The sequence below is a fragment of the Dermacentor andersoni genome, chromosome 1, assembly GCF_023375885.2.
Source record: "Dermacentor andersoni chromosome 1, qqDerAnde1_hic_scaffold, whole genome shotgun sequence".
NCBI classification, from domain to species: domain Eukaryota; kingdom Metazoa; phylum Arthropoda; class Arachnida; order Ixodida; family Ixodidae; genus Dermacentor; species Dermacentor andersoni.
In genome coordinates, this window is record NC_092814.1 from 33434624 (window position 1) to 33461026 (window position 26403).

General features: G+C 46.0%; 1 protein-coding gene across 1 annotated transcript in view; it reads left to right on the plus strand.

Moving 5' to 3' along the window:
• Positions 1–25735, plus strand: part of LOC126546074 (cell adhesion molecule Dscam1-like) — a 706711-nt gene extending 680976 nt beyond the window's left edge. Inside the window, exons 15-26 of the mRNA XM_072286086.1 lie at positions 582–710; positions 1084–1263; positions 3152–3222; positions 9593–9833; positions 10489–10770; positions 11401–11874; positions 12441–12679; positions 15956–16052; positions 19378–19420; positions 19584–19708; positions 22810–22896; positions 25646–25735. Coding sequence (XP_072142187.1) covers positions 582–710; positions 1084–1263; positions 3152–3222; positions 9593–9833; positions 10489–10770; positions 11401–11874; positions 12441–12679; positions 15956–16052; positions 19378–19420; positions 19584–19708; positions 22810–22874 — 1946 coding nt within the window. The 3' untranslated portion in view covers positions 22875–22896; positions 25646–25735. The remainder of the gene's footprint in view (positions 1–581; positions 711–1083; positions 1264–3151; positions 3223–9592; positions 9834–10488; positions 10771–11400; positions 11875–12440; positions 12680–15955; positions 16053–19377; positions 19421–19583; positions 19709–22809; positions 22897–25645) is intronic.
• The last annotated feature ends 668 nt before the right edge of the window (positions 25736–26403 follow it).

The following is a 26403-nucleotide window of genomic DNA, read 5'->3' on the forward strand; positions in this document are numbered from 1 at the left end:
CTGGCTATATGGAGCAACCTTTCTATGTCGTAGGTGCATCAACGCTCTTGGACCGCAGCGATTCAACTGTACCGTACATGCACACTTGATTTTGATGGCGGTCTTTTCCGTGCCATGTTCGCTGTCGTGACGCGACGGCCGTCCATCCGGCGCTTCTGCGACCCGGTAATCTCATTAGCTCCCTGACGAACCCTCGAGCGATTTCCTGTTACACACTGAAAACGTTTGCTCGGAGACACGAGGACAGCCGAGAAAAAACAAGGACGAGCGCTCTCCGGTTAGACTATGCATTCTCATGCCTTCCTCAAGCACGCCTTATTTTGAACAACAATTTCCATGTTGCACTCTTCGTCTGTCTTATTAAGACGGAGAACACATCTGAAACACTGCGCTACTCCACGGGTCAGAGTTCACGTGACTTTTCTCGCAAGCTCAACAAGAGTAAGCAGTTGACGTTTCAGTGCCTTCTGCACTAGCACAGTTCATTTACACGTAGTTACGTAAAGTAGAAGCATCTAACTGAACGTGGCGGCACTTCCTCGTCACGCTTCATGACGGACGTCGTACTTTTTCATCCACAGAGGTTCCCGACGCACCCGAAGACCTTCGAGTGGCGGAGGTGACCAGCAACGTGGTCAGCCTCGTGTGGACGGCGCCCTACGCCGGCAACAGCCCCATCACGAGCTACTCCATCGTCTACCAACCGACCGGTATGTCGAATGCACCCGTTGTCACCATTCGGAAACCTCTTGATCCGTTTTTCACCCACTGTGAATGAGCGAGGGGGAGTAATTGAGCGACCGCGTGTTAGTGTGCTCCGAGTACTAACCCTGCAAGGTTATTTTGCAACTCTATTACGCTTGTTGCCACTGCGGGATCAGAGTGCTAGTGTGCACGCGCAGGCTGTAATGCATACGGAATGTGCAGCGATGCGCAACAGTGGGCGGAAGGAGGCACTCAGCCCCTCTTCATAAGATCCTGTAAGACAGGTTAATGATTTAAATAAATTATACGACGATGGTTCCCAGTGTTTTCCTCTCAACGGCCGTATGTTCGGTGTGCATTCCCACTTGAACGGCGCAGTGGGAGGAGGCCGACACGACCACGACTCCGTGCGGCGCATCTCAGTGCCGGGGGGACTGACCACGGCGTCAGTGACGAACCTGCAGCCGGTGACCGAGTACCAGTTCAAGATCATTGCCAACAACGACCTTGGCTCCTCCGCACCCAGCAAGCCCATATCAGTCACGACAAACATGGAAGGTAAGAAACGAGCAAGTGGATTATGTATTAGCTGCTCCGGTGATATGCTTATATATATATATATATATATATATATATATATATATATATATATATATATATATATATATATATATATATATATGCTCTAAATGTATCAAAATGTCGGGTAATTTCTTTTAGTCGTAAGCGTGACAACTCACATTTTTTATACAACGTCAATAAGGAAGAATTGTTACATGCAGGCTCATATAAATGTTTGGGTGTTCATCTAACCGAAAACCTTTCCTGGACAGGCCACATTGCAGCCATCTGCACAAAAGCTTCAAGTACATTAGGTTACCTACGTCGTAATCTGGGCAATTCACCTTCCAACATCCGCTAATTGGCCTATCAGACATTTGTTCGTCCACAGCTCGAGTATGCATCATTCATTTGGTCCCCACAACCTACCTATTAAATCGACATGCTTGAATCAGTACAGAACCGAGCTGCCCGTTTCATCTAACGCAATTATAGCCACCACTCCAGCGTAACGTAAATCAAACTCGATCATTCCCTCCAGCCTTGCTGTTATATCGCTCTGCTATCCTTGTTTCACAAATATGTTTATAATGCCACACAATCCACACTGCATATCCAGATCGCCTCAAACACGTCTCTCCAATTAAATAACCACTTAAGTTTTGCGCGCATGTACGGTACGACACGTGCTTTTAACTTTTCCGCACTCGCTGCGGCCGTTCGCTTGTGGATGATGAAAAAGTTTACTTATCCCTCTTTAAAGGGAAGGGGGCAACGGAATAGAGGGTGGGGGGAGGAACTACTTGAAGTAGGCCTCCTCTATCCTCTCAGCCCACTCCAGGGTGGCCTCCTGAAGAACGGGCCTGGAGCTGCGCAAGGCAGCCTCCCACTGCTCCTCACTAGATATTAATGTGGAACAATCTTCCTGATAACATTGCTTCCGAATCAGATCAAGAAAAATTTCGTCATCTCTTACACGAGCATCTTTTATAATAGCACTTACAAATCACTTTATCTTGTTTCTTATACTTGGCAATGTGCTTCGAACTTTTATTTCTATGATGCACTGCTATCTCGCTCTGATCCATTGGTATTTTATGCTGCGTCACGTGCTCACTAGTATGCCCTGTCTATATTATTGGTTTTTTTTTTGCGTCTTTTTCCCGAAATATCCCTTGAAGCATTGTATTCCTTGATCTGTTCATTTTTCCTGTATTGTACTTTCTAGTATTAGTGCCTTACGTTAATTTTACAGAAGGCTGCTTACTCTTGTTTGCCTTTGATTTTGTAACCCCCCTTACACAATGCCCCCATAGGGCCTGTACAGTATTATAGATATATATATATATATATATATATATATATATATATATATATATATATATATATATATATATATATATATATATATATATATATATATATATAGTCGACTGGATAGCTGGAAGAGCTTGTGCAATCCATTTCGTGCCGTGCGTGTCTTCGTACCTTTCCGCTCCATCTTTGTCTGCGCGACTTCAACAATGAGCTGCAGCTAGCAGCCCACTGACACTCCGTGTCCCACTGTTGTTACATCTCTTGTACCAAAGCGCTGCTTGTAACCTTGCGACATGTTTTACTTACGCCGTGTAATGCCTGCGGGAACTGGACAATACTCCGCTGTTGCTTCCATGGCATTTTGAATCCATGTCCGTCGTTTCAAATACTCTGTAGTCATCAGAAAAACTGTTTAAAAACAAACTGGAAGAACACTCTCAAATTGTCACTTTTTTCCGGGGACTTTATCCTACGACGCATGCCGTACATTTACACAAATTCGCTTTGTCTTAGTGGTAATGGCATTTGCGTGAGACCTTTAAATTCACGTTTCACTGCACTTTTTCAGCACCTCAGGAAGCACCATCCCAAGTTAGCGCGGCTGCGTTGGATTCAAGCTCGATCAAGCTCGCCTGGAGGGTAAGTTCGCATATGTTACGAGTGCCGTGGGCGAGTTCGCAATTCCTAAGCTAGCTGTGTGCGCTCTTCTTTACGCTTCCGGCATGGTATAAGGTTACACTGTTTTAGAATAGTGGTCACGCAGACACGTATCCTTACCACGAAAGCTGTGCGTATACTTTTAATCTAAAAAAAATGTACTTAGTCTGAACAGCAGTGGCACATTTTCTAGAGCCAGCAGAAATTTCAACACGATATTTTTTTCATTTTTTTCTCTTCATATTTTGCGAAATATTTATTTATTGTTACCCTCAGGGCCAAAGCCATTAAAGAGGGGAGTGGGTTACAGCAAATGAGAAAAATAAACAAATATAAGCAGTTAGAACGTTTAAGTACAATGGCTTGTGATTATACAGTTTTAGCTATAGGTTTTACAACGTCATTTTGAATTGGTAGCAAACTAAGATAGTAAATCGGTAAATACAAAACCACTTAGGTTACAACCATACAGTAAACAACAACAAGAAAAAATGCTTCGGTTACACAATGTTAGTTAGAGCTGCTCGAAATCTTTGGTTATCATAAATTGATGCAATTTCACCAGGAAGATGGTTCCATTCCGTGGATGACCGCAGACAAAATGACTGGGAAAGGTTTTAGTGTTACATGATTCAAGGCCAACTTTATAGCGGTGGTCCATTCGAGGCGATACGTATTGTGGCTGAAAAATGAAATCATTGCGGAGTGTTGAATGATGGTATAATTTATGAAAAAGGACTAAACGTGCGATTTTACGACGAGAAGAAAGTGGGGTAAGTGCAAGGTCGGTTTTCATGGCAGACGCACTTGCAGTTCTTACACTTACACTTGCCGTGGTTGCTCAGTGGCTATGGTGTCAGGCTGCTGAGCACGAGGTCGCGGGATCGAATCCCGGCCACGGGGGCCGCATTTCGATGGGGGCGGAAACACCCGTGTACTTAGATTTAGGTGCACGTTAAAGAACCCCAGGTGGTCGAAATTTCCGGAGTCCTCCACTACGGCGTGCTTCATAATCAGAAGGTGGTTTTGACACGTAAAACCCCATGATTAATTTTTTTAAAGTTCTGTTGCAATTACATAAGATGAGACGAACTGAATTATATTGCACGAGGTCTAATGAATTAATTACTTCGTCAGTGGCGGGATCCCAAACAGCGCTTGCATATTCAGGTTTCGGACGGGTAAGGGTTAGTATAAAGAAGCATTTTTAGGGATGAAGGGGCCGTTGAAAAGTTACGGCGTAGGTAGCCAAGCATGCGGTTAACATTGCGGATTACGTAGTCGTAATGAACATTTCAAGATAAATTAGCAGAGATATACACACCTAGGTAATTATAAAAGGGAACTAATTCCAAGGGAACATTATTTGGGCAATATGTATGCAGGCTGTTCTGGATGCAGGCATACTTTTCGTGCGGATAGTTATTCTGGATACACGCATCACATTACATTTGCCAACGTTTAGCTCCATTAGCTATGTTTGCACCAGTTAGCTATACTAATTAGATCGTTAGGAGCCTCTGCATTAGTTATTTCACGAAAGATAACACAATCATCAGCAAATAAGCGAATGTTAGATGAGAGTGAGTAAGGGAAGTCTTTTATATAAATGAGAAACAAAAGAGGCCCGAGTACTGAACCTTGAGGTACACCGGAAGTTACGCTTCGAAGTGGTATGGCCGTTTGCGGTTACAAATTGAGAGTGATTAGATAGGAATCATTCAATCCACTTTAGGATGTTAGTGTCCAGGTTCGGCTGACTTAGTTTATAAAGTAAAAGTTTATCGCAGACCTTATCAAATGCTTTAGCGAAGTCCAAAAAAATGCAAGTGCAAATGACGACCGATCGAGAATACGATGCAATTTGTGCGTAAAGATTGCAAGCTGAGTTTCACATGAAAATGTTTTTCGAAATCCATGCTGAGCTGGTGTGAAAAATGCATTGGATACCAGGAAGTTAACAAGATGTTTGAAAATTGCATGTTCGAGCAATTTACAGCAAGTGCTTGAAAGTGAGATGGGGCGATAATTAGCTGTTAAATTCTTGTTACCTGATTTATGCAGTGGAACTACCTTTTCGATTTTCCATTGGCTAGGTTGAGTAGATGTATCCAGTGATCGCTGAAAAAGTTTTGTTGGTATAACAGAACCAACGGCGTTGGTATTTTGAAGAAATTTCGTATTATTAGAGTCGTAACCAGGCGATGAGTGTTGGTTCAGGGAATTAATTAGTTTCGCAACGTCAGCCATATCCACGATCACTGGAGGCATAACTACATAACTGGCGAGTACGAGGTAGGCGGCCATTGCAGAGGACAGAAAAATTTGCACAAATGCGTCATTAAGGACGGCAGCGCACTGTTCCTTAGGTATAGGGATGCTAAATGAGTCTTCCAGGGTTAGGTGCTCATCATGCAAGGGGATGATTACACCCTAAAGCTTTTTAACATTAGTATTTAACATTGATGGAAGTACGTTAGATAGAAAGTTAGATTTAGAGTTCTTTAGTGCTGTTACGTACGTGTCGAATGTGGACTTATAAGCAGACCGTCGTGTGTCAGTTGGCGAGTGTTTTGAGGAGCGATATAGGCTTTTCTTTTTTTGCGCTTACATAGGCGCTTAAGATGGGTATTGTACCAAGGAGAATCAGAATTGGAGGTAATGATGCGGGATGGAATGTAATTTTCAGTTAGTTTCTGAAATTTTGCGGCGAACATGTCCCAATTGTGCTGAAGCGAACGATTTTCAAAATTCGGTAGGAAAGTGTCTAGAAATGCAGTTAATTCGTTATTTAGGGCGATAAAGTTAGCGCTTCTTTAAATATGTATGTTTTTCTGATATTATTTGGTTTGCGGGTTAAAGTGTCAATTGAAAATGCAAGTAGGCAGTGATCGCTTATACCCGGTAGGTGTGTAATCTCCGAAATTGTATCAGGGTGGGATGTCAAAACCAGGTCAAGGGTGCTTGCGGCATTAGAAGCTACACGTGTAGGTTGTGTTACGAGTTGTGACAATGAAAAAACTGAGCACAAGTCTAAAAACTCCTTAGCTTGTGCCGAAAAGGGAGAAAGTGATGATTGATCGTTCTAGGTTATGTTTGGAATATTAAAATCGCCCAGTAGGATGGGAGCTGAAGGAAATCGCGTGCGAACAAGGTTTATATTGTCGTGTAGGTTGTGTAAAAACGTAGGTTGGGCAGAGGGTGAGTGATACAACACGCCTATGATAGCTTTTTTTTGTGTGTCTGACCAAGAGTTATGGGAACCCAGGCAGCCTCTAGATCGTCGCTCGTACAGACAAGTGAAGACGGAATATCATTTGAAATTGCCGAAAGGACGCCACCTCCTCTGCGCGCAGTACGATCGCAGCGATGAACACGAAATTTCACAGCATCGGGAAATACTTCTGTGTCAGTGACATGCGCAGGCAACCATGTTTCAGTAAGCGCAATGATTTTTGCAGAACATGTGTCAATTGCAGAAGACAAAGAATCGCATTTGTTGGAGGTGCTTCTCACGTTAGAATATAAAACTGAAGCTTGAGGAAATAAAGAAAATGAACCACTGCCCCTCGCGCTTTCCTAGATCGGAGGACGTGGCGGAACAGGATGTGCACGCGCTGCATTATCCCTGCGTTGCTCGAGTTCTTCAATGTGATATGAATTGGCGTTGTGCACGTATGATTTGCCGTTCAGGATTAACTTATCATATCGCAATTTGAAAGGTTCAGAAGAGGCTTGGCTCTTACCGAATGCTATCAGTTTTCTTCGCGCGGTTCGTGTAGCAACGGAAAAATCCTCACTTAAATTGATCTTCTTATGCTTGAATTGGCTGCGTAGAGACAGTAGTTTCTTTTTGGTATTGAAGTTTGCGAATTTCACAATAACAGGGCGGGATTTATTAGGCGTGTACGAACCTAGACAGTGCGCACGTTGGATTGCGTCTGCATGAAGTGTTTCGGTAATACTACCAATTAATGTGGTTATATTCCATTATGTTTGCTGCCCTCCCTCATTATTATCAGGGAGACCACGGAAAATTAGACTGTCGCGGCGCGACCAATCTTCCAATTCATTTAAACGAGATTCAAAAAGATTATACCGAGTGCTAACTTCTTTAATTGTTTTCGTTATGCTGGAAACTTTTGAGGCTGACATTATCATTGTTTTGAGACTTTTCCTCTAGTGGGTCTAGCCTTTTCATAATACCAGAAACTTGATTCAAGTGATTTTTGTCCACCTCTTGCGGCCTTAACATCAGCATTAATCTCGGCCTGGAACTTTGACGTTTGTAAGGAACGCGTATGGATGTCCTTTATGAGCTTGAAGATTGTGCTCATCTGCTCAGAGAGGTTGTCTGGCAAGGACTCAGTGTCAAGCGGAGATTCAGAGCGAGTGTTAGGGCCAGGGTTCAATTCAACGTCCCCCGAGCACAAAAGAATCACCATAGAAAAACACTCACAAGCGGTTTCAGAGAAAACTCTTGGGCACGGGAGCAGACGCAAACATGGGCCATCGCTTTTCTTAGTGCACAAGGAAAAGGAAGCACACAAACCTGCGAAGTGAAAACATAGTGGTTGAGAGCCATGCCAACGGGGCTGTTCCCGTGCCCACTGAAGGCGGATGGGACAGGCGGGCGTTTTCTATAGCTCACAGCAGGCGATGTCACCGATGAGCGTAAGGGGGAGCCAGGGGTGATTTCCATAGATACAGTCATGTCGATGAAGGGCGCAGCATCCAAGGTGCAAACGGGCAAAACCGGCTGGAAATGCTGAACATCGGAGGCAATGATGCCGTGCGTTAAGGTTGATAACCAAGCAAGCCAGCAGACAAGTAGCGCCTGCGAAGTGAAAGCATAGTGATTGAGAGCCATGCCAACGGCACTGCCCTCGTGCCCACTCACTCACTCACCCATTTACTTCATATGCCGCTGGTGATCAGGCCATAGCACTGCACGCAACTTGATAGTCATAAATGTAGCAAAATGCGATCGTCGGGTTCATTCGTTCGCATATTCACCTGCGTGTTGCACACAGGTGGCGTCGTCTTTCGGGTGCCAGAGAGCTATAGTTGGAAATGCAGCACAGTTTCAGTCCTGTTTTGAAAGGGGGCGGGGAGGCTTGGTTTACTACAGGCTTAGCTCGCAGGTCGCAGTTTTAGTTAGACCTTTGGCGATGATTTGAGGGTGTCAGAATGTTTAAAAAGAAAAAATAAGGACTCCCAGGACGGTTACGAGTGTGTAATGCAAATGTTCAAGCGCTAGGCTGTGGTGCGGGCTAGGAGGTTTCGCTCCCGATCTATAGCTCGCCGAATCGCTTATGGGTCCGAAGTTCCTGCTTACGCCTAGGCATTTCAGCGTGAACGATGTTTTATAGCTTTCTGGTTTAACTACGAACGCACCTCTCCAATGCTCGAATGCTCGCCGGTTTCTAAGCATCCACTTAACGCACGCCGTGATGTTAAACACCATTTGGTTAACGCGACGCTGCGGGAAACAGCCGCTCCGCCACTGACTAACGATGGAAAAGGAGAGGCTTGACCGCGCCGCTGCAAAGCTTCCAGAGTACTGCGGGCACAATCGGTGGGTTCCGCCGCCCGTGATGCGCGGAGGGCAACACCACCTGGCAGTATTGGTGGGGAACCGACCTTTGCGTTACCCAACCAAACTCTCCTGTCTCAGTGGCGCGTGCGCTTCCATTAATGAGAGAGTAAAGTGGAGGAATCCGAGAGATTAGAATGGAAGTCTGTGGACGACGCCAACAACACGAAACTGGGGAATGAGCTAAGGTAACGCTTTCAAACGTCAAAATATTTAAGAATAATCACAGCAGCAGGCCAATATGAGAAAATACCGCTTATGACGCTGCAGCGTACGACGGCAAATAATAAGCGAAGAGTTAACCGTTACAAAATACACCCCGAGTCCATGCCTCTACAGAGACGACCTCGGCAGTGTAAAAATGTTTATTTAATATTGATGTTAATTGCTCATTGATTGATTGAACACTGATGTTCTCGATGTTCATTATGAGCAGATGTTAATTATGTGCTTATAAAAGTATCTTGCTTTGTTGCAAATCTCCAAAGCCACATACGTATATAGGTACTTCGGGAACTCTGCGCAGATGCGTTTTAGCCGTTTTGGCTTGTGCTTGCTCGACACACGTAATTTTGCTGTCGTAAACAGAAATAATAGCCGTTATTGCGTATTGTCACAGTCATTTAGGTGCAGTCATGCAGTGCGAAATGGCACAGAAACGGTGTGAGATGAAATAATAATTTTTACACCGCCAAGCTGCGTGATATGTGCCACTTATTGAACCGGCACTTCGGTTTGTTTTTTCATTGATTTCAGAAACCACACCACGACCATAAGAACATGCAAATCAGTGGCTACTACGTGGGCTACAAGCCTCAGGGCACCAATGAGCCTTTCATTTACAAGACGGTAGAGGTTGACAACAAAGGCGTCAAGGAGGAGTTTGTCATTGGCGGCCTCCAAAAGAACACCAAGTACGTCATCGTTGTCCAAGCGTTCAATGGCCAAGGAGCCGGTCCTGCCGCCGATGAAATCGTTGTGAAGACCTACGAATATGGCAAGTGAAGCCTCTAGACTGCCCGTCTGCAATATTTTTTCTGTGCCAGTTGCAATGGCTCGCTGACTGTGGCATTCTGCTGCCGATAGCGCATTCTTACGGCCGAGTGGAATGCCAAAACACCTCTGTGCCTACAGCTTTGGTTGCTTGTTAAAAGTATCCGGGGGCCAAAGTTATACTGCAGCCCTCCGCTACAGCGTCTCATAGCGCCAGGATAGCCTGCGAACGTAAAACACCATCCAGCATGGACAGTAATTCTGCTGTCCCCCAAACCAAGTGCTCGTTTAAGAAACAGGTAGGCGTATATTTTTTTAAGTCCTCGTGATGTTTGAGTCGGTTCAGTTCTTGTCACAGAAAAAAAGGTGTACAAGAATAACGCTTGGCCTGCATCCGAGTATTCACCCTTGGAACAACCATTATATATATATATATATATATATATATATATATATATATATTCTTTTTGTACACTCAAATGCGACATTTGTTTCTTTAACGTTACTATTCGTTTATATTGCATGTCCGTACCGGCAACTGAGAAGCTTGTATTTAAAGTAAATCCATTACTCCCCCCATTCCCTGTCATTGTGTTCTTTTTCACGCCAAATCGATAACTGCATGAAATAAGCGAGAATGGTGGCGATCATTCCCGCAGATCCGCCGCGGTCTCCTCCGCTGCGCGTGATCGCGACCACGTCTACGTCGGTGCACGTGCGTTGGGAGCCTGCAGGCAAGGACAGTGTGGTGACGGGATACATTCTCCACTACAAGCACGCGTCGTCGGAGTGGAAGGAGGAACAGCTGCACAGCTACCAGACGAACAAGATACTTGACAGCCTCCTGTGCGGAACGACCTACCAGCTCTTCCTCACTGCTTTCAACGACATCGGCCGCGGAGAGCCAAGCCCTGTAGTAGAAGTTACCACCGAAGGCAAAGGTATACCTTTACTGTTCTCGTGCTTCCAGGAAAAAAGAGGCAACGTTTGCTCGTCCGCATGTCTCTGCGTGGAATTATCGCGCAGTATCCGGTTGTCCCGTAATGTCGCAAGTTGTGGTACTCTCAGTTCGAACTCTAAAACGTGTACAGCCCTTGTCAAAAGAAACGAAAGCACAGCGCGCATAACTGCAGCTCGTTCCGGGACGCCTAGGCGGCCTCCGTCACACCCACAGTCCACACTGCCCAAAAGCGCTATACAGTGCTGTAGAGGCGTACTCTCGTTCTCACAGTCCATAGCTTTCGGGCGGTACGACGCATCCAGGACACAGCAGCATTCATGTACCTAGTGGATTCGTTTCTTTTGACAAAGGATCTACATGTACTGGCAGCGAGGCCTTCTGCTCATTATAATTTACTCAAAAACTTGACGATAATATTTCGCGACACAGTAGCCATTTACTTGGGCGCGTCGAACACTGCCCTGTCTGTCTTATGCGGCAACATTAAGAGGCTCGAGCTTCTGTATGCTATCACGTTAGTTGACTGTTTACCGTACCATCTAGCCATTCGGTCACAAGGAGGCCGTCGTAGTCGCCATGACACCCCGTTGACAACCCACTCGCCTCGCAGCGCCCGTGGCTCCGCCCGGTGACTCGTTCGTGTCGGCCAACATGTCGTCGGCGAGCGTGCAGCTCAAGGCGTGGGCGGACGGCGGCTGCCCGATCCGCCACTTCGTAGTGCAGTACAAGCCGCAGAGCACGCGCGACTGGATAGTCGTCTCGAACCACATCGTGCCCGAGCAGCAGACGCTGCAGCTGAGCGACCTGAGCCCGGGCACGTGGCACGACCTGCTTGCCGTGGCGCTCAACGACGCCGGCAGGACCGAAGCCGACTACCAGTTCGCGACCCTGACGCTGCAGGGCGCCACGGTGCCGCCCCCGTCGGCCGGGGGCTCTTCGTCCGGCAGCCGACTGGACGACGCGGCGCTGCTGGTGCCCGTGCTCTGCGCCGCGGTCGTGCTCGTCGTCATCGCGGCTGTCGCCTCGTTCGTGGTCGTCTGGAAGCGCCGCGGGGACCCCTTACCCGACGCCGCCTCCGACAACTGTGAGTGTCTCGACTCGCTAAGCGTGGCACCTCATGAATATTAATTAGAAACATCATTAAGCTGTGTGCTTCAGAGACCAAGCAGGTGTATTATTTAAAGAGCAATAATGTGTCCGCGGCAGTGCACGATAGACAGTTCCGGCCAGTTGTAATGTTCTAGCTAACTGGAAGAACGCAGTTTTTCTAATGCTTCGTATTTTTTTCCCTGTGCAGTTGAACTTGGGGGTGCACACAATGCACGATACCCTTTTATGAGAAGTATTCGCAAGTATTGTTAATCGATTTGCTAATTCGAACAACTGAGAAACACGAAAGAAGCTTCATACGCAGCCTTCCATATTCATTTCAGTCTAACTCGCTTCTGTCAAATGGAGCCAATGCAATTAGATAGCGAATGCTACCACAAACAGGTTTATCCACCAGAGACAAGTTCGCACGCTCACTGATGTGCTTTTTCCCTATACCGAAATGACTAATAACCCTGTTTTGAATCCGTGCTGCTTCACAGATTCCTGTTAGCGCTTCCCATGTAACGAAACAAAGTAAAGAAACAAACCACTGCGCAGACGCTCGTGGCTCCCCCGGACGGCCGGACGACATGTGCCTGAGCACGTATGGCAAGACGACAAAGGGAGACGGCATGTACGAGTCGCAGCGCGAGTCACTCTACTATCCGTCGCCGTACGCCACGAGCCACATGGCGTACTACGCGGGCGGTGGCCGCTCAGCCCAGGAGGATGGCACACTGCGCCGAGCCTCCCGTGGGGCCAAGGAGCACACCTACGACGTGCCGCACCGGCTCAAGGTGAGAACATTCGGATAGCCTTTCAAGCTAAATAGACAAGCCAACAGTCACGCCGCTCACTCGCAAAATGAAGGGTAAATAAATGTAGACTCCGAGTAAACGCGCTCGGAACATGTCGCCAACGGGACGCGTGGCGACCAGCGCAACGATATATAGTGTGCACAGGCACGTGTGCTTTTCCGAAAAAGTGTGACGCCTGCTGTTGCCACGTCGTCAGAATTGAGCGACGTCCGCTAATTTTGTCTCGCAAGAGGCCTGTCGAAAGATGACTGGAAAGATAAACCACGCACGAAGGGCGGCTTTAAGAGCAAAAGGGCTCCGACTTGTGACAGCGCTCTAGCTGTTGCGAGCGTCAGGTTTCTCAGCGCGCGTAGTGGCAGCTTTGCGCAACATATGCAATATTATACCTGCCTACTAGCGCTCGCGTTTCAGGAGGTGCCACCGCTGTCGCCGGCTTCTTGCTATCCATGAGCCGGTGCGGACGTTCACACGACGCCTCATCAGAGAACATGCAGTGGAGTTGCGCTCAGGATCCGCGATCTATCGCAGCGTTCATTAAGAGCAAGCATTTAGTGAAAAATTGACTCGCCATCCCGGCCCTGCGAAAGTAGATATCCAGCGAAGCTGTTGAAAAGCACCACTACAACTGCTGAGGGGGGCGGCTATACAATGCTTTATTGCTTTAGAGTAATTGTAGTAACGGTAATTTAGAGTAATGGGAGTAATGGTCATTTTGGCAACGCGCCGCCGCTGGTCGTATTGCCGTTTCTTCTACCTTTGCCGCTCTTCGTATTCACGCTGCTCCTCGGCAGTCCAAACTAAACGTTGCCTACCCATAACAGTGCTGCAACAACAATGAAATAAGTTGCTAGGCTGGTTATCTTATATATGAAAGACTAGTGACGTCATTCCCCACGTCGCAAGCTGTCGTCGCCGCGGCTTATTGCGCAACAGTAATCTTTACCGGGAAACGTATGCGGGGAGCGCTATACGTGCCTCGCATTGTTATCAGGAGCGCCTTATCATCAATGAGGTGATTTTGATGCTTGTTTTGGGCTCGTTCTCTATCGAAACGAATGCTGTGCTGTATGTTTTATGCGTGATACCAAAGAATGTTATGCACTTTTCGATTCAATCGCCACATGTATTCTTTTTTTTTTTTTTAATCGCTAAAGGTGTCTTTTTACGTGAGGGCACGCTGCCAAAAAGCCCAACCAACTAGAAGCAAAGAGTGAAGGAAGGCTCTCCGTAAATTGCTACCGAAATGTAGGCGTTCAACGGATGAATAAAATAGCAAGATGACACACAAAACAAAACACGCATCCTTGAATCCGCTCTCGTGTTCGTGTTCAGCATACCTTTGACTTGTGTCAAAAATTTATATGCGCTAGAGAAATTGATGTGTTACCGATAAACTAGGAGAGCACGCGCTTTCAATGGAGCATAAACTAGGTCAGACTTTAAAAACAATTACATTATGGGGTTTTACATGCCAAAACCACTTTCTGATTTTGAGGCAGGCCGTAGTGGGCGACTCCGGAGATTTGTACCACCTGGGGTTCTTTAACGTGCACCTAAATGCGAAAACACGCGGGTGTTTTCGCATTTCGCCCCCATAGAAATACGGCCGCCGTGGCCGGGATGGGTCGCACTTACCATTGCACTGTCTAAACTGGAAAACTATATCAGTGTTGCGTCCGTTAACATGCACACAATCATTTTCAGTTCCTAGAAGAACACTCTTCTTTTGTTACATGGTGCCTTGTTTGGTGTCGCGCTACTAATTTTCGGAGGTATACACGGCTTATGTTTAAAAATAACACAGTTGGGAGTTTAGCACTCTTTGTCTTTGGTGTCGTTCCTTCCTTGTTGGCCCTGGAAACTCTCATTCGCTATGTAGCGACTTTTATCTAATTAAGTACTTTTTAATGAATGTTTTCTTTGAAGAAAACTTATTTATTTATTTATTTATAAAGCATCCACACAAAAGCTTCATAACTCACTTTTGCTGCCTAAGCTCAAATTGAAAGATGCTTAATAATGTGCAAAATATGCAAAAATGCAAAAGGCGGTCGCACAACTCCTTTCATTGAAGCAGCCGTTTCTTTGCTTGCTTCTCGTCTCCTCTCGTCGGCTGGGTGCGACTGGACGGGTGTCTGCTTCTTAATGCGCTCCACAACTTTTGCATTGGTATTGCTTTAAGTCGATAATTAAACAAATTAATGCATCTTAGTTAATGAGCCAATAACACTTAACGAGTAAAGTAGTTGCCATTGCCCAAAAGGGCAGTGAGCGTAGCATGCACCTGCTATTCTTAAGCTTTATGAGGACTCCTACTAGGCCTATATATAGTTTGTATTTGCTGAAGGACATAATTACCGCCAAGAGGATACACACAAAAAGGAATTCCCCCACACTCACGACAGCACTAGCCCAACTTACTACTGATTACTTACCGTACAGACCTACGAATAAATATACAAATACACGCATGCGTAGCCTAATCACAATCCTTGAGGCAACCAGCGGTCTAACTATCTCGTCTCTGATTGATATATAAGAAGCGATGCATAACTTATATAGCTATTTTGTATATTTATTTCTTTAGTACTCTTCCATTAACTCACGTGTGGTCTGATTCTTGCTTCTCCTGACAATCATTATCTCACCGAAGCATGGTTCACGAATGCAGGCCTTTCAGTGTGCGAGCAAGTGCACCACGCCATTTTTCTCTTGAGATTTGGGTCGTGTGTATTAATTCTTATGTGTATCCGCTTAGTGGCAAATACGTATTCCAGCTTTCAAGGTTTGGTACAAGTTAGTTGTCTGCATTCAAATTGGTGCTGTAATTTGTTCGCCTATGTTCTTTTTTTGATCGAATTTTGCGAATTTTTATAGGCGCGCCGTGTTCGAAGCTCGTATGCGTTGCGGAATAACTTCGGCCTCAGAAAACAGTACGACATGCGTAATGTGCGTCTAGACGTGTAAAATATAATTCTTCAACCACATTACACTTTGTGCCATCCGAGGCCTGATTCCGGCTCTCAGCCACTTGGGACGCTTGTTGTCTATGTCCAGAATTTCCCGCTGATACGCCAAAGTTAGTGTTTTGCTCTCCACTTTCGGAAATGTGTCATATTTCAAACGTGCTAAACGTGACATATCACCTTCAAATAAGCACTTCTGTTCAGCCTGACCAAAAACATTGAAAACAGAGATGCCACAGAGCACCTTCGGTGAGGTGTTTTTAATTGTACGTTTTGCCTCTCGTTTCAGCAAAACGGTACGGACGCTTCAAATGAGCAATATGCTCAGCTCTGGACCAGCTCAAGACACCCCTCGCTTACCGGAGGAACAGAAGAGGACTTTGAAGGTATTTGGACAAATCAGTGGTGGCAACCTGTGCCTGCCTTCATTCGCATGCTATAACGGTTCTTGAGAACATTCGGGGCAAAAAGTGGAATCCGGGACAGGATTTGAGAAGAGCAGATAAGACAAGCACTGGCAAGGGCTGCCATAAGTTAACTCGCTGAAGGCTTAGATATCAGATACTAGACACAGTACTTGTACTAATTCCATTAGTTACGCTTGACTTAGTACGTGGTACATGCTTGACCCAAAGAACGTAGACAGTGCGTGCGTCTCGGTGAGCACGCGAAGCGAGTGCACTTGAATATTCACTGCCGTTTCATTGCGCAGCCGACGCCGTGTTGGCCCCCGAGTGGAAGCGCATCTTCATTCTCTGAATTCCAAAGAGGAGAAAATTTCAAGAGCGGGCGTGCACAGATATATGTGGCCCCCAGGAGCGAGCGATAGGACGAATCGTCATTTATGATGGCTGCAACTCTTGGCGCATTTATATGCGCCATTAAAGGATACCTCTCGCCACGGTGACTCAGTGACTCAGAACAAGACCATGTGGGCGAATCAACGCCTCGGCGTTTTTTTTTTTTCGTTCTTTTTTTAAATCTTGGACTGAAAGAACGTTTATGTACAGAGGTTAAGGTACATGTCAAAGAACTTCAGATGACCATAAGTTATCGAAAGCCCTCCCGTAAAGCGTGCTTAAATTTAAATTCAGAAGTTTCACGTGCCAATACCAAGATCTAATTATGAGGCACGCAGTAGTAGAGGACTCCGGATCCATTTTGACCACCTGAGGTTCTTGAACGTGCATATAAATCTACGTACACCCTTGCAGTTTTCAATAATATCACGCGAGCGTCGACCGCACGTGGTGTCAGCGGCCATGTATGGCGCGGCCGCGCGAGCCCCATCTCCAAAGCGTTCTGGGATGCGGACAGTGTAGGCGCCTTAGGCGCACCGATAGCTTCGTGTGCGCTATAGCACCCATGCGCTTGCGCGTCACACGCGTTCACGAAGTGAAACGTCACTGTCTTTCTTTGGCGATAATTGTCGCTTTTTGACATTGAGAAGTTAAACCCTTACAATTACGACAGGTGATGACTTTCATCTCCGGTGCGTTACTAGCGCCTGCAGAAGAATAGATTTGTGACATTAAAATACAAGATAGTGACGTAGGCCACGTTACTTTCTCTATAGCATGCTGCCAGTTCATGTACTACGTCAACAGAAAAACGTTAGGGCGTTTTACGTGCCAAAGCCACTTACTGATTATGAGGCACGCCGTAGTGGAGGACTCCGGAGATTTCGACCACCGGGGTTCTTTAACGTACACCTAAATCTAAGTATACGGGTGTTTTCGCCCCCATCGAAATGCGACCGCCGTGGCCGGGATTCGATCCCGCGACCTCGTGCTCAGCAGCCCAACACCATAGCCACTGAGCAACCACGGCGGGTATACGTCAACAGCTTCTTCAACCTTAAAAACAACCGTCATGCTCAAAAGGTTACAAATGACGACTTCAAAGCTACTGACTATTATCCAATCCAGCAAGAGTCCCGCTTTATATTTTACGTGTGAAGAGTGCACGCAGTACGTTAGCCACGCTAATTCGAAGCTGAATTCGAAACCAACTTTACTTCTCTAACGGCCGCTCTTGAAAGTGCTAGATGATGCCAAGCGAGCAGAACATATATATCAAAGGGGCTGCTTGCAAGGTAGTTAAACACGTGGCGTGCATTCAGGCCATCTGCTCTCGGCATCCGCTGTCAGCCCGGCTGTGCCTGCTCTTTATTTGTCTCTCTCGTGAACTTCAATGTGGCCGGCACGCTGATACGGAGATGTCTAGGTCCTGACAGGACCAAAGCGGCGCACATCGCGTTACGGCTGATTAGAAAGAACAATGTAGTACTCTGCATGCATGCTCTTCAGCTTCACTTGCAGCAGAGGCACCACCGATGGAGCTTGGCCTGTCATAAAACGGGAAAGGGCTTATTAAACGTTGCTCCATCTGACCCTTGGCCACGAGCCGTGCCCCTGAACTTGCGCCAGTGTATAGCGTTTAATATCGTCGCAGCTTTTACACGCTCGACGCTCTCTTGCTGGATACTGGAAGTGACAAGTGCGTGTGCCACGGACAGTGGGCGTGAATAAGAAACACCGAAAAACATCTCGCGTGCAATGCAGCTGACAGATGGGGGCATAGGAAACTCCAGGGCCAGACCCTTTCAATCTGTCTAAGTTGCGAAACTTTCGACGCTTTCCTCTGGCATGCCATGGGACACGCATTTTTATACAGCTTGCGTATACGACACCGTCAGGCTCCGAAGTCATTTGGCAAGAGATATGCAATGCGCACGTGAAGTAAAAAAAAAAAAAAAAACAAGCTGTTCAACCGCTTCTGCCATGCGAGGCCTTTGCATATGAACTAGAACTAAAATTTACGATTTATGAGCGCTCGTGTTTGTAAATGTTCTTTGCTTTGCACTCTTTGCTTATGAACTTTAATGAAGCACGGTACAGCCACGTTTTCTAAGCACGTCACTGCTGAGGTTCATGACGCAATTTTACATATCAGCAAACGATTGTTAAAACTAGATGGCAAATGTTTACCGCGGCGAAAATTCCGTGGTGAATTGGCTTACGGTGTACTGCAGTCACAGTCCTCCATACAAAGGTGACGCGGTCACTTGCACACTGTGGTGCGCAAAACTCTCGGTCTTTTCTTCTTTTCTTTTCTTTTTTTTTTTCTGTAACGGGCTTATTGACCAAGCGGCAAGCCTAGTAACGTACAGCGCAGAGCAGTCCTAACCAAGCGCAAACGCGAGTTCTAACTCCGAGGTTTATATCTTTTTGTTCATCTCAAGAGCAAAGCAGCAGTAGCGATGTTTCAGCTCCCTTCTCATTATATTTTTTTAAGATATATTCAGAAAGGTCCACGGCCGCGTTTGTAAGAAAAATAAATGTGTGTTCTTCTTCTTTCTCCGTCTTTTTGGACACCGGGAGCGCTGCGTTGTGTCTAGCACAACGCACAGATAGGGGCGGAATGCAAAAATCGCCCGTGTTTCCCGTGCATTTTGGGCACGTTAAACATCCCCTGATGATCAAAATTAATCGGGAGTCCCCCACTACGGCGTGCCTCATAATCAAATCGTGGTTTTGGCTCGTAAAATTCCACAATTCGATTAAATTAAGCTTTCTGCCGAAAATTTACCACAGTACACGCTATAGGAACCTTAAATTTTGCTCCGTGAGCTTTCATTCCTCAGTTTTCGCTTGCGTGCGCCCGCACAAGCATGACTCTGATTGCACACGCCGGCTTCCTTTTGTCCAGATGCCACATCTCCGGTCCAGTACAGGGAGGAGACGTACACGAGGTAAGCACGCCGTGGCCAGTGCTACGCGCTCCAAAATTACACATTGAGGCACCGCTTGAGTTCATGACTCGAGTGTGCAGAGCCGTCCATGCAATATGGATGGATGACACCAGAGGCTGCCAGTAAAGCCCCGGTTTTCCCTCTGTCAATTCTTCTATTCCAGTGGCAAGCTCTCCTCGCGGTTTAAAGAAGGCACTTGCCGAAAAGTCCCTTACGATGACTTAGGTGAACCAGAGGAGTTGTCTGAGACTGAGTGTGACAGAGACCACAATCTGTACCAGTATAATGGTATGACGCCCTTACGTTTGAATAGCCTTTTTTGTCATCTTATTCATAATGCATGCGTCAGTGCCACCAGGATTTAGCGCTTGCAGCACTTTGTCGAGGAGAAAGCAAATCCGCTGTCGATGCAGCTGGTATGAAACAGCAGCGCCTTAACGTCATCATCATCATCATCATCATCATCATTGACAATAAGCGTAATGGTCTTTTGTGGGCATTCTTAATAGAACCCGGCAGGAGCTATTTAAGTAAATTGTCAGTTACCTGTTGGCTTATTATCTCCTGTATGCCGGCAGGCCAAATACTATAAGCGCTTGTAAACTGTTGACCCGCCGATATTATATATAGTATACTGTTCGCTGTAGTCGTACTGTTAACCTCGAACGTTTAAATGGCAACAGCAAGAGCGAGACATGGTATGCAGTACCCAACATTAGAAGTGGGTTTTTAAAATGCGCCATCAACAACAAACGCAATCTCGCATAGCCGAAGTCCCACTTTTATTCTACATCGACCATTCAGAATTAAGGCACCAAGACTTTTGTAAGGAATAACTATATATCAGCTACGCAAGATATATTAATGCAGCACTATTATTTCGCCAAGTTAGCACAATCGGCAGCCATGAACCCCAAAGTATATCACTAATTATAAAAAAATTTTCACATTTTTTTTAATTATGGACACTATATGTCATGTTTGTTTAAAAATTTGAAAACGATCGTCATCCAAGGCAAGCTTCTTTGTGTGAAATTCTGCTAACAAGAGTTTGGTCCACTAAACAATGTGTGCATATTTTTTCTTTATTTACATCGAATACTCTTTCTTTAAAAAGCCTACGAAATTTACCCGAATTACGTCACTACGGATAAATTATCTGCCCAGGAGGTCGTCGTTTAGAAGAAAAACCAAATCGATTGTTTCAGAAATTAAACATTAATTAACTTTTTAATAATAAAATTTACGGCACAGGTCTATGTGGGAAATTTGAATGCAATCATTATAAAAACATACTTTCGTCTTTCTACATTTCAAAACGATCATGTAGATCAAAATAACTGTCGTGAAATTATTCGTTCAATTTATTTGATTACTCACGCGGAACCGCGAAGCGCAGCTCGTGGCGAAACCCCCTGTGAAGTAGCGGGGCGGCGCAAAACAAAGCTTCGCCATACCGGCGATAAAGCAGTCCGTCTCGCTCCTGCTGCTTAAGTGGCTTTACGTTCGATCGGGAGCTGCGCAGAGGAAAAAGATAATTAATGTAGTTCGTTTAATTAGTAGCTAAATTGCTTTGGTTTTTCCTGAAAATGATGGCTGTCTGGGCAGATAATTAATCTGTAGTAACGGGATTCGAATAAATTTCGCAGGCATTATTTATAAAGTTCTAAATAAAAAACAATGCACTGTATACAACGTACAAATTAGCCTTCTCTTCGCTCATTAATCATGCAGCCGAAGTCTTCTCCGCAAAGGCCGCCTCGTCGATTTGATCGACCTGCGGATGAGCTCAAAGCCTCCGATGTCTCATCAACTTTCTGCAGCGGAGCGAAGGCTACGGCTCTTGTCAGCCGATAAGTAAAAAAAAAAAAAATTCTGTGGTTTTACGTGCCAAAGCCACAATATTATTATTAGGCACGCCGTAGTGGGAGACTCCGGATTAATTTAGACCACCTGGGACTCTTTAACGTGCACCTAGTGCACGACGAACAGGTCTTTTTCTTTTTTTTTTCCATTTCACCCACATCGCGACATGCGGCCGTGATTCGATCCCGCGCCCTCGGGCTTAGCAGCGCAACGCCAACGCGGCTTAGCCACCGCTGCGGCAGGGGGTGTACACGCGACGTAAGCAGTGACAGCCGGCTGCATGTTCCCGGGAAGGGCTCGTGCACCGGCGATCCCACCGCGACGCTTCCATTCAGCGGGCGCCTTGCGGAGGGTTTCTCGGAGAGTTTAGGTAAGAGACGCAGCCTGCGCCATGGCATGGGACGCGGACAAGGAAGGCCGACGCTCCCCTATTGAGAAGCGTGGTTTGGAGAAATGACAGTCCCAAGCGTCACCCGTGTCCTCCACGAAAATGTAGATACGGCCACTCCCCCTTCCCGCGTGACCTCACGGCTCGAAGCACGCAGGCCTTTATCTCCCAGGTGCCGCTGAGCCGATGTTTCACTCGAGCCTCTTGATTGTGTCTCATGACACGCCACCGTCGGCCCACGCACGTCGCTATATTGCATGCATCGCTGTTGGCCCTGCTATAGCGCACACCTCTGTAGAATTACATCACCTGAAACACATCAACTGTCTTTTCTGCGAAATTAAGAGAAACTGCTAAATTTGACGCCCGATAATCCGGAGCACGTACTCGTTAGCAGTATAAAAAATGATTTCGTGTGATAATAACTAAGGTAAATTATCGCAAATTCATAACGGACACAAATTTCTTCGTGTCCGTTATGAATTTGCCTTAATTTACCATAGTTTGACTACGCAAGACCAATAGCCTAATAGTCAGTCCTCCTGGAGTTTGCCTCGAATAACGATCTCATTAAACTTGATAATATAGACCTCATCCGCTAATATGCGTTACTCATTTCACTGTTTCTGCCAGTTTATTATGCTTTCGTTAGGTTATTATGTTTTGTTAGGGGTTCAGCATTGAGTTCGTTGGACCGAGCAATATAGCAGCTACACTGCTGTAGTTTGCGTAGCTGAAATAGCATTTATTTATCAAATTATATATATCGTTTTGTAAGAATATATCTATTAGAGACAAAAACGCTACTGCGCTATTCGCTGGGTGTCACTCGATTCATATGGAAAGTGTGCAATTCTCGTTGACAGTTAGAAGTTCGGGTATGTACGCACTTGCGATGTCTGCTCTTGCGAACAGCCATATTTTTTTAGTGTTCCCTTTGACACGGGCTATCTCACAGTGGCATTCATCGCCGCACAGTCAGCGCGAATTTGCAACCGTGATCGAGGGGCATATACGCCAGGCGATGTCCGTGGGGTGTGGCGCTTGCTTTGAGACACGTGTGGCGTTTCAGCTAGTCGGCTGTCGCCGTGCATTTGCCTTCATCCGCTTTTCCCTTTCTCCTTCTGTCTTCCAGTGAAAAATTTTGCACGCCAGAGCTCGAATATCGACGGAGTGTATCAGTGGCCCCTACAAGGGTAATTTACGGAAGAGCCTGCATTTGGTAAGACCGCCGTCAACTCTTGGGTTACGTCGGTGCTTTCGCTACAGACACCACGATGCCCTCGAGGCAAAGCGGTTGCGTTTCGTCATCTGATGTGACAAATATGCGCCTATAAAATTTCGTATGCCTACCGTAAGCAAAAGCTTTTCTAGGAGCCCTCCACAATGGCGTCCTAAACGCGTTACCAACCAACTTAAATACTGTGGTGCAACAACAGTGTGGTAGGAATTAGAGATGGAAGAACCCCGGGCTTATGATTAAGAGTACATTACAACATACAGGAAAAAAAAAGACTGTGCGCTTTTTCCTATATGAAAAGTGATAAAAGATATTACGAGTAATGTCTGACTCAGTAAGCACCTCCAAAATTGCTCTCTTATTTTGCTCTAAACTTCGGAGTAATAAGCCACATTGATCCTTACATCTGACACCGCTAACTATTGCTTTGTCAAACGATACTGTGGCCGCCCCTTCCAGGAGCAAACGAGTCATGTTCGTTCTAGCTAGTAATAATTTGTCTGGTCCTCGCGCTTTTATTGCCAAGACGCCACCAGTCAAAGAGCAGCACACTGCCGCGACTGACGTGGCATGTCGCGATGTTCGAGTTCGAGGGAAGTACAGGATCATGCAAGGCAGCTCGGTTGATACCTATTATCCTTGTAAATGCAACAAATGCTAGTCATCTCCGTGGTGGAGCCAAAAGTACAGAGATGGCTAACATTTTATGCATTAACGGTGCCATAAAGCTCCACTTCCCACTTTGTTCATTTCATGGTGCTCACTGCTGCCCCTTTCCGAATTTTTTGTGCGAGTGGATGCGCGTGCAATTTTTTTTTTTTTTTTGTACTTTGATCTCTCTTCACTGTAGCAGCATGCCAAACCTTTTTCTCGGCTAACCTGTTCCCCTATTATTAATGTTTCTCTCGCCAGCGTGCACGTATTTTAATACACTGGTTGATGTACACGGTTTCCTTGTGATGCATTCTTGGAATACGTAAATTGTGTGTCCGGTGGGCGAGATATATGCGGTGTGAATAACGCGGACTGGCAGTGCGTGTTCAAGAAACCATTGCCCCAGGCTAGCCGTCTGGCATAACGCAGTACCAACATTCTGGATAGTTTAGCTCGCAGGACCCAAATGCAAAGTATCGTAACTTTGTGTTCACTATAATGTACGTATTGCGACAGTTTATTGCAGATTTACGTCGTCTGACTGGAGCTGTACGAGAAAGTGGCAGCGTAGAAAAGCTGCATCTGCTTCTCGCGCACCGCTTGCGTATTCGGCACTGCATTTTCCTCCTTTCATGGCGTACACTGCACGGAAGAAAGCCTTAAGCGCAAGAAAGTCTTCGAAATTCCCACCGAGACGTAGCTCAGATGAGCAAATATACTGCGGCGCCGTGCATTCCTTAGCGGAGGCTTTGCTTTTGTGCTACACGAAACCGATAAACGCTGCATGGAGGCCGCTGTTGACCGGCGTTTTTGCAGCGCCGCCTGGGCAGCGCAACACGCCTATGGCATCTGCTAGTTTTATACGCTGTCAAATTTCTACTCTTTATTTTTGATGTAGTCGTATATATGACATGCGTAAAGCAAACTAGACAAAATAGAAGACGGTGTCTGTTTTCCGGCGAGACCAGCTCAGAGATGTTACAGTGGGCTGACCGCTTTCTGGCATTTAGCTTGAGCAGCAAGCACGGAATGAGAAGCTTCCCAGCGCAGGCAATGCAAAGGCGCTGGAAAACGCAGTTGCATTCCCAGCTGCAGAAGCTTTACTTCGCATATTCGGAAGTGTCTTCCCTTAAGTATTTGGTGTCGAATGCGTTCCCATGAGCGTCTGACTTCGCCGTTAACGCACTTGCGCCGAAGTACTTACAAAAAAGAAGACAAAAAAAAAGAAAACTACATACCGTTTCACCACCACCAGCAAGCCACGCAATCTGCCATGTTTTGTTCGCCCTCCAGATCTTTTTTTTTTCTATTAGATATCCATTCGCTGAATTCCAAAATTAATTTGGAAAATCGAAACGCGTGAGACGGGCTCCTAACCGACTTGATAGTTTGCTCTATTGATTATTTTGCAAGCCCAATCTAGTGTACGTCGCAGGATTGCGCATACATCGCGGAATCCTGCGTTATATAAGAGGAACATCGAAAATTCCTGTTTTCGACGTGGCTGTTGTGCTTTCAAAGTTTTAAAAAGTAGTAACAGCTGTGCAGCCGAATGCTGGATTATACAAGGTCGTTAGCATTACGAAAAGCTTCATTTGTAAGCACTGTTTCTGTCAACAAGTGCATTCCACTGGCACAGTAACAGTACCGTGGAAGTGCAGAGAACCTTGAGGCAAAACGATTTTGCTGGAACGAAGCTTTAGCGCAATGCAATCCACATTTGTTGCACTGTAAAGGACACATCACTGTTTGAAATTTACATCCTGTTTATAGTGTATATGCGAACGCAACCTAACGTATGCAACAGGTACTGCGACATAAACGTAAGAATTTACATACTGTCTTCACAATCACTGTGCTGCATGCGGATTATTGCCGTGGTTTTAAATAGCAGAGTAGAACATAGTGCCCATACTTCAAGAACTAAACAGAAATTAAGCAATTACAGAATACATTTCTGGCACACCAAACCCTAGACTTGCATTCTTGCTTTTGTTTTGTTCATTTCAGGGAAGCATTTTATTAATTTTGTATATTTCTGTCACCTGCATATCCCACCCTGCTTTATCGCTTGCAGACAACTGACTCTGAACCTGGCGGCTGATGCATCCTCGGCGAAGAATGTCCTGCTGCGATCCAATGCCTGCTAATCGCACTTGGGCAGCACTATACGGCAACAAATGTCTTGATCATTCGTTAGCAGTGCGACTGCGCACGTTCCCACCGCGGCACGCTGTCACCTGGTCAGGACTGCCGCTTGGAAATGCCAGAGGGAAAGACTGGGAACTAGCTCTTGCACGCAAGATCTCGAGAACACTGCAGCATTTGCCGCTACATAATGGCGCCTGCGTAGACTGCGTCGCCCAGCGCAATCCACATGGTGTGCAGACGATGAACTTATCGGGCCGTTATTGGTACTTGCGCGGGTTCCTGAACTTGCACACGTGCAGACATCCGTACACGCGCGCACGCGCACATGACGTCAGGAGAGAACGAAACTCCAGAGAGCCGATTCGGTTATCAGACTGAAGTTCGTCGCGAAATGTCACTTTGCAACATGTTTTAAAAACGCTATGGATGCAGCACTTGGCATCAGAACGATGACTAGAGCTTTGCCTGCGTTTCATTCTACCCTGATAGTGCGTGCGCAAGATACACATACATACATACATACATACATACATACATACATACATACATACATACATACATACATACATACATACATACATACATACATACATACATACATACATACATACATACATACATACATACACACGCGCACACACGCGCACACACACAGAGAAACGCAGGCATACGTCGTGCGACCTA